At 43.7% G+C, this 12891-nt stretch overlaps 1 protein-coding gene across 1 annotated transcript in view; it reads left to right on the top strand.

Moving 5' to 3' along the window:
• The window catches only part of LOC124777552 (carbonic anhydrase 2-like), a 145103-nt gene that overhangs the window by 108377 nt on the left and 23835 nt on the right, over positions 1–12891 (top strand). Inside the window, exons 5-6 of the mRNA XM_047253008.1 lie at positions 2582–2687; positions 11570–11797. Of these exons, the coding sequence (XP_047108964.1) occupies positions 2582–2687; positions 11570–11797 (334 nt within the window). The remainder of the gene's footprint in view (positions 1–2581; positions 2688–11569; positions 11798–12891) is intronic.

Here is a 12891-nt window from a genome sequence, read left to right as displayed (position 1 = left end):
AAGGGTGGAAATGATGTTTATGTTGATCTGTATTCCAATTGTCTGTACTGGTTCCGGAACTCTCGAAAGTGAGATGATGCAAAACTTTTTTCGATGTGTGTATATTGTCTAAGTCACATTTGAGTTTCTTAAGCGATCTCGCATTCAGAAAGCTATTTGAAAGTTACTGAAAATGTACGTAATTCATTAAGTAATAAATGAGAGGCTACTGCCATTTTCTGTGACCTGTCAAAAGCCTTTGATTGCGTAAACCACAGCATTCTCTTAAGTAAATTACAATATTATGGGGTCACCGGCAGTACAGCGAAACTGAGTCTTATCTAACACGAAACAAACGGTGTCGTTGCGGAATACTGTGAAGCAGTTAGTCTTCATCTGACTGGGAATTAATTACATGTGGTGTTCCTCAAGGTTCCATCTTCAGTCCGTTGCTTTTCTTGTGGATGTTAATGACCACTCGTCTGTTACATTGCCAGTTGCTACGTTCGTTTTGTTTGCAGGTGATACAAACATTGCAATAAGTAGCAAGTCAAGTACAGATTTAGAAATAGCTACTAATCGAATTTTCACTGATATTAATAAATGTTTTAAAGCTAATTCACTGTCATTAAACTTTGAAAAGACCCACTACATGTTGTTCAGAACCTGTAAGAGCATTTCTTCAAGCACGTGTATAACATATGAAGACATGCAAATCGAAGCGGTTGACTGTGTTAAATTTCTGGGATTACAACTCTATACTAAATTCAGTTGGGAAACGCATACCACAGAAATGCCGAAGCGCCTAAACAAGTCTGTATTTGCAATGAGAATTATGTCAGATGTAGGAGATGTTAATGTAAAAAGTGCATACTTCGCTTACTTTCACTCTGTTATGTCATGGGATCATATTCTGCGGCAATTCATCAAACCAAGCAAAAGTTTTTAGCGTGCAAAGGCGTAATACGATTCATTTGTGGTGTAAATTCAATAACATCATGTAGAAACCTGTTCAAGGAACTTTGTATTCTAACCACTACTTCTCAGTATATTTATTCCTTAATGAAATTTGTTACAAGTAATACATCTCTATTTCCAACCAATAGCTCAATTCACAGTATCTAAACTAGGAATAAGAACAACCTACATGAAGACCTAAAATCACTCAGCTTGGTCCAAAAAGGATTCAAGTATTCAAGAACACACATTTTCAATAAATTTTCAGCAACCGTTAAAACCTTGGTTTCAGATAAAACACGGTTTAAACAGAGTTTGAAATTTTTCTTTGATACGCAACTCCTTCTACTCTATAGATGAATATCTTAACAGTGACTCTTAGACCAGCTTTAATAAAAATGACTGTTGAATTTCAGTTTGGACAGCATTTCATCACAACAGTCAAGATTAGATATATTGTGTATGATAAATATTGAAAGTGCATAACAGTTTTTCATTCTGACATTGCGTCAGTTAACTGTAATGTATTCGCCTATTTTGACAATCTCCTGATAAATGATCAGGGTTGTAAGTATTATATTTTTTATGGTATACTTTCTGACATGTTCCACACTCATCAGAATCATCTCATTTTTTGGGCCTCTGGAACAAAAACTGAGTCTGATATAATCTAATCAATGAAGTTCCAGCCCACGATCATCCACGAAGACGTGTCTGGAGACGCCTTGGAGAGCGGTGGGACACCATCCCCACCGTCACCATTTGCCCGACAACCAGAAATGATGCTCTGAGGTGGCATTTCATTTTATAGCAGGACCCCTTTGGTTGTCGTTTGCGGGACGCTTACAACATAGCGGTACATCGACGATATTCTACGTCCCGTTTTTGTATTCTTTATGGAAAACCATCCTGGGATTACATTTCAGCAAGATAAAGACAGCCCATACGCTGCGAGAGTTTCTACTGTTTGTCATCCTGCATACCAAACTATAACTTGGCCATGAACATAATGGGCAGGGCCCTTCAACCAGCTCGGGATTTTCATAATGTAAAGCGCCAATTAGAATTTGGCACGATAGCCCTGAGGAGGACAACCAGTCAATGCCAAGCTGTTTGCATAAGGGCCTGACTTGGACCAAAGCGCTATTTGTGAAGATCTTGCTCTTGAATAAATCATTCAAGTTTTCTAAAATCATAATAATTTGTTTGTACATGTACGTCACGTCTACCAATTTTAGTCCCATTCAGACAATTCCTTCATAGTGCGTCCTTTTTTGTTTTTGGGTGTATAATATTTCCGAAACGTTACCCGAACACGAAGTTTGGTTACAGCTAAGTAAGGGACCAATGCCGTAGAGTACTGTTTGCAAAATCGAATTGAGAATCCATGCGGATCTGGTGACTTATTTGCTTTCATATCTTTCAGTTGTTTCTCTACATGAGGGATGATTATTCCTCGGATATGCTAACACAAAAACCCTGTATGCGTGAGTGTGTATTTTGCGCTTAGCGTAAGTTAGTTCTAGTAGTGTGTAAGTCTAGGGACCGATGACCTCAGCAGTTTGGCCCCTTAGGAATTCACACACGTTTGAACATTTGACAGTGTGCGTAGCGACACATGTTCCATAATTTTTAACTTTTTCAGGTATCCGATGGAAAGCCAATGGGTACTGTACAGCGAGAAATACCCAAGCTACGAGGAAGCTTCTCAACACCCGGGTGGAGTGCTCAAAATGTCTCAGATGTACTCTGTGAGTATGACCACCAAAAGCTCAGGGGGCAGGCCAGTAGTAAGCACTAAATGGAAACTCAGAAGTAAAAGGGACATATAAAAGGAGAGAAACTTGATGACAAATTATGGAAAGGATAGACAGGCCAGTAGTAAGCACTAAATGGAAACTTGGAAGTAAAAGGGACATATAAAAGGAGAGAAACTTGATGACAAATTATGGAAAGGATAGACGAAATGATTGAAAATAATACGGAGGATGTGGTACTTCCCACAGGAATTTGACGGATCCGGGAAAGTCTTAAGTCAAAACAAGGCAAGTGGAGTCGACATTTCCTCAGAGTTATTAAGATCCTTTGGAGAAGTGGTTACGTCCTAACTGTTCCGCCTGATGTATGGAATGAATATGGCAATCTTGAAGAAGAACGTAAAAATCCCAATTCCACAAAAGGCAGACACCGATAGGTCTGAGTTTTAGCAAACTATCAGATTAATTAGCCATGTATGCAAAATACGAACATGGCTTATCTACAGAGACCGACCTGGTGGAGGATCAGTTTGGGTTGTAGAGAAATGTGATAAAACGTGAGGCAGTTCTGATCCTACGATTTGTCTTAGGAGATAGGTTAAAAATGGAAAACGCACATTTAAGGAATTTGTAGAATTAGAACAATTAGTTTTGACACTGTAGAGTGGAATACATTCTTTGAAATCTGAAGTTATCTGGAGTAAAATATTGAGAATGAAAGATTATCTACAATTTGTACAGAAACCAGGCTGCTTTTAAAGAGTCTAAGGATGTGAAAGCGAAACAGTAGTTGAGAGTGGAGTGAGATACCCACCCTATGCTGTTAAACACATGATGACATACTGATGATGCTTTAAGTTAATAAAAGGAAGCCAGCAGGTGTGGCCGAGCTGTTCTAGGCGCTTCAGTCTGGAACCGCGCGACCGCTACCGTCGCAGGTTCGAATCCTGCCTCGGGAATGGATGTATGTGATGTCTTTAGGTTATTTAGGTTTAAGTAGTTCTAAGGTCTAGGGGGCTGATGACCTCAGATGTTAAGTCCCATAGTGCTCAGAGCCAACTGAACCATTTTAATAAAAGGAAATTCATATAGCAGAATAAATACGAACTCTTAGTAATTACAAAGACAATATTGAAGTACCTTGAGTAATGATATAGGAATTGCGGGCACCATGACCACACAAATAAAGGATGTTGTTTATTGTTTGTGTGCCGTTTTGTTGCAGGAACAGTAACATGAAAATCAGTATCTCCAGTGATCTTTTTACGTAACTTATACTATGTGATCAAAATTATCCGGACACTTGGCTGAAAATAACTTACAAGTTCGTGGCGCCCTCCATCGGTAATGCTGGAATTCAATATGGTGTTGACCCATCCTTAACCTTGATGACAGCTTCAACTCTCGTAGGAATACGTTCAATCAGGTGCAGGAAGGTTTCTTGGGCAATGGCAGCCCATTCTTCACGGAGTGCTGCACTGAGGAGAGGTATCGATGTTGGTCGGTGAGGCCTGGCACGAAGTCGGCGGTCCTAAACATCCCAAAGGTGTTCTATAGGATTGAGGTCAGGATTCCGTGCAGGTCAATCCATTACAGGGATGTTATTACCGTGGAACCACTCCGACAGAGGCCGTGCGTTATGAACAGCTGCTCAATCGTGTTGAAAGATGCAGTCGCCATCCTCGAATTGCTCTTCAACAGTGGGAAGCAAGAAGGTGCTCAAAACGTCAGCGTATGCCTGTGCTGTGATAGTGCCACCCATAATAACAAGGGGTGCAAGACCCTTCCACGAAAAACACGACCACACCACCACCGTCTCCGATTTTTACTGTTGGCACTACACACGTTTGCAGGTGACGTTCACCGGGCATTCACCATACCCACACCCTGCCATCGGATCGCCACATTGTGTACCGTGATTTGACCACAGAACGTTTTTACACTGTTCAATCGTCCAATGTTTACGCTCCTTTCACCAAGCGAGGCGTCGTTTGGCATTTACCGGGGTGATGTGTGGCTTTGAGCAGCCGGTCGACCATGAAATCCAAGTTTTCTCACCTCCCACCTACCTGTCATAGTACTTGCTGTGGATCCCGATGCAGTTTGCAATTCCTGTGTGATGGTCTGGACAGAAGTCTGCCTATAACAGATTACGACCCTCTTCAACTGTCGGCGGTCTTTGTCAAATGGTTCAAATGGCTCTGAGCACTATGGGACTTAACATCTGTGGTCATCAGTCCCCTAGAACTTAGAACTACTTAAACCTAACTAACCTAAGGACATCACACACATCCATGCCCGAGGCAGGATTCGAACCTGCGACCGTAGCGGTCACGCGGTTCCAGACTGAAGCGCCTAGAACCGCACGGCCACACCGGCTAGCCAAGAACTTACAGGGTGACAATTATTGAATTATATGAAATAAGATCGTTGTAACTTCTGAACGGTTGGCTGCGTAGCATGACGGGAATTAGTATGCGCATGCATGGTATAATTTAGCGACGAAACCCACTTTCAGTTGGATGGGCTTGTAAATAAGCATAATTCTCGCATTTGTAGGGCTGAGAATCCGCATTTCGCCGTAGAAAAATCTCTTCACCCTCAACGGGTAACTGTGTGGTGTGCAATGTCCAGTCACAGAATAATCAGTACGACATTGATTGCACGGTGACTACCGAACGGTACGTGAAGGTTTTGAAAGATTATTTCATCCCCATAATCCAAAGTGACCTTGATTTAGGCAAGATGGGGTTCATGCGAGATGGACTTCGACCCCATCGAAGCAGGAGAGTGTTTGATGTCCTGGAGGAGCACTTTGAGGACCGTATTCTGGCTCTGGGGTACCCAGGGGTCACTGGCATAGGCCTCGATTGGCCGCCATATTCTGAACACATGCGAATCCTTTCTATTGGTCTATATTAAAGACAAGGTGTACAGCGATGATCCCAAAATCATTGCTGAGCTTAAAGCAGCCATTCAGGAGGTCATCGACAGCATCGATGTTCCGACACTTCAGGCGGTCGTACAGTATTTCTATATTCGTCCGCACCACATCATCGCCAATAATGGCAGGCATATCGAACGTGTCATAACCTAAATCTGTAGTGACGTGTACATATTGAATTAAGTGTGTGCTCGACGTAGTAACTAATTTACGTTTATTTTTCATATAGTTTAATAATTGTCACCCTGTAAATAAACCAAGGCAGTTCCTCGCGAATTCTAAAATCTCGCAACACTTCTGAGCCCCAGTCACTTTAAATTCAAATTAAAACTCCCCATTTGCGAAATGGCAAAAATTACAAGATCCAAAAAACTCAGCTCTAACGTCGGCGGTGAAATTTCAATCTTCTGAATCGTTCCCTGACGAAAGATCTTGTGTTTTCTGGCAACACACATGTAAATTTTATAAGCCCACGTTTGGACACTTAAGAAAATTTTAATACTTCCGCGCAGCGACTATCTTTCTGCGCATTCACAACTCACCACAACGGCTACTCGTGAATACTGCCAGAATCAGACTCTACACCTCCTGCCGCCACCTAAATCAGACTCTCCGTGCTATGATGGCTGCCGACTATCCTCGCACTGTAACACGAATCCTAACACATACTTTCTTTCTTCCGGAACATATAAAAACTACGAATATAAATTCGCATGCAAATTTTCTCAGATTTTCATTGCTGCCTTCGTTTTTCATTAAATTCATTAGTTTTCTCGTAAACTGTATCATGGAAAACGTTATTTGTTGTTATATTGTCGCTAATAGATATAAACAATTAACAACCACCATAATCGTACTTCCCTAACTATGTAGATTTTACAACATTGCCGCTACTTTCAAAGTATTAATTAATCTTATTCCTAAAATTCACTATTTTCCTGCAAGGAATGCACATCCCAGCCTTTATTTCAAACCGGGTGATGATTATTACAGTTCTGTTTTAATTATTTGACAGACCTCTATGAGACGTATTCATAGATACTTCGCTTATAAAAAACGGGAAACGTGTCGTCAAGTTAGGATTTTTAATGTTTATACCATTCACAAAATATTTAACGTAAAATAGCTTCTCTCCTGCCGGGGGTTCGAGTCCTCCCTCGGGCATGGGTGTGTGTGTTGTTCTTAGCATAAAATAGTTTCAGTAGTGTGTAAGTCTAGGGACCCATGACCTCGCCGGCCGCGGTGGCCGTGCGGTTAAAGGCGCTGCAGTCTGGAACCGCAAGACCGCTACGGTCGCAGGTTCGAATCCTGCCTCGGGCATGGATGTTTGTGATGTCCTTAGGTTAGTTAGGTTTAACTAGTTCTAAGTTCTAGGGGACTAATGACCTCAGCAGTTGAGTCCCATAGTGCTCAGAGCCATTTGAACCATTTCGATGACCTCAGCAGTTTTGTCCCTTAGGAATTCACATACATTTCATTTTAAAATAGCTTAGAAACTATAAATCATACTGGGGGTGCGTCTAAACCGTCGCACACATCATAACATTCTCCTTTTATTTGTGTCATTGGCTTTTCAATATCTTAATGGTTTTTTCTTTTTTTATATTGAGATGTATTCAGCGCTTTGTCTGGTCTCTCTGGCCAGTCATGGCGGACTTTTCCTCTGTTCTACATCTACGTGATTACTCTGATATTCACGATGAAGTGCCTGTCACAGGGTTCAATGAACCCCCTTCCAGTTGTCCCTCTACAGTTCCATTATCGAACGGCGCGCGGGTAGTTAAATATTTCTGCGCGAGCCCTGATTTCTCTTATTTCATCGTGATGATCATTTCTCCCTACGTACGTGGGTGCCAACAGAATGTTTTCGGAATCAGAGGAGAAAACTGGTGATCGAAATTTCATGAGAAGATCCCGTCGCGACGAAAAACTCCTTTGTTTTAATGATTGCCACTCTGATTCACGTATCATGTCTGTGTGCACTATCTCCCGCATTTGTTGATAATACTAGACGAGCTGTCCTTCTATGAACTTTCTCGATGTCTTCTGTCTTTGCTCCCAACGGCCAGCGAGCAAGGGGAATTCCGATCACGTGTTTTCAGAGCATACTAAACGTGTGCTAGTCACCAGGATTTGTCATACTTCCAGAACGACCTAATATCAGAGGCCCAAAGAGCGCCGACATCTAGCGCTGGAACTTCAAAGTCGGTGCCTCTGTGGTCAGGCCAGCGCGGCCGTCACGTGGCCGGCTGCCATCCCTATTTTCCTCTTTTACCTTCAAACTCGCATTCGCGCGGCTACTCTTGTCATTCAGCTCACAACAAACCGCGCAGGCGCAGCCGCGTCCGGTTTCACAGTTTCTAGACAACTGTTTGGCGGCTGTACCGTCACAATACCGTTACTCTAACGTTGGTGAAAATGGTTATGAAATTGAAATCTGTAATAAATAGACTGAAACTTGCTATTAACAGTGTATTGATCATGAAAGACATTTAAATCTGAGCTATACTTTATGAAATACTAATCACTGAATCTAACAAATTTGTCTCTCTGTGACCTGTGTTGGCAACCAGTCAGGTGATCCCCTTATAAAGTGGCGCAATTTCTTGCACAACTGGTATTCGCCGCACCACGTCTTCCTCTAACCCCTTCTGTTACATCTCGCCTCATCTACTATAAACTCAGCCAACCTATGGACTGAATCCTGGGAAAGAGTCTTATGGCTCCAAAGCCAGAAATATCTCAATCTACAATTTCTTAAAATACTCCCCGTAAACCGAAGTTGATCATTCGTCTTCCTAAGTGTTGTGTCTAGACAAGACAGCCTAGACACAATGAGAGGAAGCCGAAAGGCACGCGTTAAGCTAAAGCAGGATGGCGTGAGGTCTGAAACAGGATACGTAATGAATGCTATAAAAAAAAGTACGTAGCTTCTGGAATACTTAACTTTAATCCATCCTTTTGGTACATTTGGAGATTGTGGCGATACAAGTGAGACTCTTTAGATACATGCAATGTAATGCTAATGGCGCCTTGCTAGGTCGTAGCCATTGACTTAGCTGAAGGCTATTCTAACTATTGGCTCAGCTAATGAGCAATGCTTCGTCCATGTAGTCGCTAGCAAAGTCGTCCGTACAACTGGGGCGAGTGCTAGTCCGTATCTCGAGACCTGCCTTGTGGTGGCGCTCGGTCTGCGATCACACAGTGGCGACACGCGGGTCCGACATGTACTAATGGACCGCGGCCGATTTAAAACTACCACCTAGCAAGTGTGGTGTCTGGCGGTGACACCACACTAAGTACCGCTGGTGATCGTTCCACCTCCAACAGCTTTGCATTTCTTGATCGGCGTGACTGTGGCAGGCAGAACACTACCAGTGCCGTATTCGAACATCACGGGATTGTTTTTCGTACTAATCTGCATTAAGTTACAGTTTTTTACATTTAGAGCCAGATGCCATTCATCACACCTGAGCAGTGCGTGGCTCGTGTTCCTGCCATCATATATTTTACACCCTGTTTTTAACGTACTTCCGCCGCACTACGTTAATTTAAATTACTACTGTCACTGAGTTGCTGCTTTGCCTGACCGTGAGTGGCGTTAGCAGCGCGTATCGATATATCCCCTCTCGTGGTATCTTTGCTCGATTGCTATTACTTCCCGGTCGCTGTCTGTCGTAAGGAGTTTCGGGTCGGCAGTTCGGGCTGCCAGTCAGTTGGAACGTGTCTGGAGCGCAGTCCGGACCTGCCAGTCGGGGAGTTGTAATGCGGCACTAGTGCAGTCGGGTTGGAGCAGCAGTGAGGTCTGCGTCGACATGGCTCGCCCGACCATTGCCGCCACGCACCACTAGAGCCGGGCCACGGTCTTGGTGGATCGTCGGTCGGTCGTCCAACCGGACGACGCGTTTTGGCTCGCCGATCGTTCATGAGTCGGCTCTGTGTGTGTGTGTGTGTGTGTGTGTGTGTGTGTGTGTGTGTGTGTGTCTCTCCCGATTTACCTTCGCGTGTGTTTAGTTACTGTTGGGTATCGTTCAGGTCCTCGTGCAGTGTTTGTCAGATTGTATGTGTAGTTGCCGTTAATTTTACACTGAATGCTATTTAGATGTTGTCGGCATTCTGTCGTGGTGTGAGTCGGCACGTGCGAGGAGGAGAGTTCACGGCGGCAGTTCGGGTCGTGAGTTGGGCCCTGCCAGGGAGTTGCAACGCGTCTCGAGTGCAGCCCGGGCCAGCCAGTCGCCGGCTTGCAGCAGTAGCAGTGAGCCCTGCGTGGACATCGCCCGCCCGACCGTTGCCGCCACGCACCACTCAAGCCCGGCCTGACTTTTGGTGGATTGTTGGTCGGTCGGTTGGTCCGAGGACATCTCCGTGCGGCGTAGTCGGCCGCTGGCGGTCTCTGCGCAGTGTCGGAGTCTGTCTGGAGCTGTCCGATCGGTACGAGAACCGTCACTCGCCGACCCAGAACTTGAAGGCTCAATGGTTTTGAGCATTACGTTGCTGGTTCCGACATTGCTGTTGTGGAGGTTTTCCTGTGAGCAACAACGAGTGAAGTGTTCGAGATAGTCACCGCCATGTGGAATTGATCAAATTAATTTATCCATAGTCGAGTGCACCAAGGGAATTTTCTGCCTTGTGGCTGTTAGTGTTCTGGTTACCTGCCCTGGCCGCTAACGTACATTTTAGGCAGTGTCTTTCCCTCCCCATGTTCTTGCTGCCCAACATGGTATGTAGTTTTGGCAGCTCAGTACACATACGCGTTTGTTTGGGGATAGTGATACTTTGGTTGGGTTCGCACGAATTAAGTGTAGTTGGACTCACCACCCGTCTCGCCTAAGTGAGCGAGGGCAGACCGATCCACTGGAGACCCATGAATGCCGTTCTCTCAATTATTCTTTTGGCAGTGTTAATGTTGTTGTAATTTAACTGTATTTTATATTATTAATTTTGCAAATTAGTTGTGGGCCTTCAGCCCTGGAAACATGTTCTCAGAGTTTCCTTCAAGTCCAAACGTTATCGCCTTCTGCTCCTGAAAGATTATTGTAATTTCGTCTAAAAGATTTTACCTGTTATTGTGGGCCTTCCGCCGTTGGTGTTGCAAAAGGAAATTTTTGAACTTAATGTATTGTTTTACCGATTGTTAAAATATATATTCCCTTAATTTGCAGAATTTGACTTTGCGGCCTTCAGTCATCTTATTGCGCTTGTTTATCTCTTTCTGTGCACCTTGTGGGCTATCAGCCCTGTTAGCATCTTAAAACATTGTGGCCTTCTGCCTTCAGTAATCATAATAGTATATTTGGAACTTTGAAGATTTAATCCGGCGGCATTCTGCCGCTCCGCGTGCTGATCTCATACATGTATTCGATATATCTTATTCGTAAATTTAACTGTGTGTCACGTCTTTTCAAAATTGAACATATTCTAAAGCATCTGGTTGGAGGCCTTCAGCCGCGAAGGAAATTTAATTCCTTCAAAAGCGTATTTGTGAACTAAATGATAATAAATTACAATTGTGAAATGAATCCGACCGCAACTCCCTTGGCCCTTTCTACTACCCTAATTTCCTGCTAGACCTCCGTGATTTTGCGGGCATTTCAACAGCAATTAGGAATTTTATCTAAGTCGCCTTGTATCCTTCTCCTACAGCCACTCAATGACGACACCTTCCCGTGCGCCACAGCATCATCAGCAAACAGACCCAGATTGCTGCCCATGTTGTCCACCTCATCATTCACGTATATCGAGAACGGCGGACCTGTCATACTTCCCTAGGGAGCTCCTAACGACACTCTTGTCTCCGATGAAGACCCGTCGTCGAGGACAACATACTGGCTTTTGTTGCATAGGCAGTGTCATTTTGTTGCAGGAACAGGTACACGAAAAATCAGTGTGTCCAGACATGCTGTATAATTGCTTGTGTGCTGCGTTGTTGCAGATAACAGAAGACGAAAACTGGTCGCTGAGTCCCATCGTGGAACAGTTGCCCAACGTTCGTAGGCCTGAACGAGTCGCTGTATCGAGCAGCCCACTGGAATACGCCTTACTGTTGGGCGTGCCCGTGGACGACTACTACTACTATAATGGCAGCTTCACCAGGCCGCCCTGCTCAGAGACAGTCATATGGCTCGTCTATCCCAATGCGAATACCATCACCGAAGAACAGGTAACGCTACATCTACATTTGCATCTACATGGCTAGTCTGCGAATCAAACTGAAGTGACTGGAAGATAGTTCATCGAACCACCTTCACAATAATTCCCTATTATCCCACTCTCCAACAGCGCGCGGAAGAAACTATAACACTGAGTGCGAGCTCTTGTTTCTATTACTTTATTACGATAATCGTTTCTCCCTATGTAGCTCGACGCACACAAAATACTTTCACATTCGGAGGAGGAAGTTGGTGAATGAAATTTTGCGATTCCGCCCCAATGAAGAACGCCTTTGTTTTAATGATGTCCACACAGATCCCGTATCATGTCCGCGACACTATCTCTCCGATTTTGGTGTAATACAAAACGTGTTTCTCTTCTTTGACTTTCTCGATGTACTCCGTTATACTCCGTTAGTCCTCTCTGGCAAGGATCCCAGACCGCTCACCAGTACTCCAAAAGAGAACGGACAAGCGTAGTGTAGGCAGTCTGTTTAGTAGATTTGCTACATTTTCTAAGCGTTCTGCCAGTAAAACACAGTTTTCGGTTTGCCTTCCCTATAACATTTTCTTTGTGTTCTTTCCAAATTAAGTAGCTCGTAATTGTAAGTCCTAGGTATTCAGTTAAACTAACGGTCTGGTGTAACCGAAGTTTAAGAGGTTCCTATTACCACTTGTGTGGTCAACTGACATTTCTTTTTAACCATACAGATATCTTTAGTAAATCTTTTTCAATTTGTTTGGATCATATGATGGCTTTACTAGACGATAAATGACAGCATCATTTGCAAACAACCTAAGACGGCTGCTCGGATTGTCTCCTAAATTGTTTGTATGGATAAGTAATAGAGAGGGCCTATAACACTACCATGGGGAACGCCAGAAACCTATTCTGTTTTACTCGACGACTTTCCGTCAGTAACTACGACCTGTAACCTCTCTGACCGAAAGTCACAGATCTACTCGCTTAACTGAAACATTAGTCCATAAGCACCCAATTTGATTCCAAGCCGCTTGTGACGTACGGTGTCAAAAGCCTTCTCTAAATATGTAATACGGAATCAATCTGAAATCCCTTGTCGATAGCACTCAACACTTCTTGTGA

Source organism: Schistocerca piceifrons, chromosome 2 (assembly GCF_021461385.2).
Source record: "Schistocerca piceifrons isolate TAMUIC-IGC-003096 chromosome 2, iqSchPice1.1, whole genome shotgun sequence".
In the NCBI taxonomy this organism is placed as follows: Eukaryota; Metazoa; Arthropoda; class Insecta; order Orthoptera; family Acrididae; genus Schistocerca; species Schistocerca piceifrons.
This window is presented reverse-complemented; position numbering and strand designations above follow the sequence as displayed.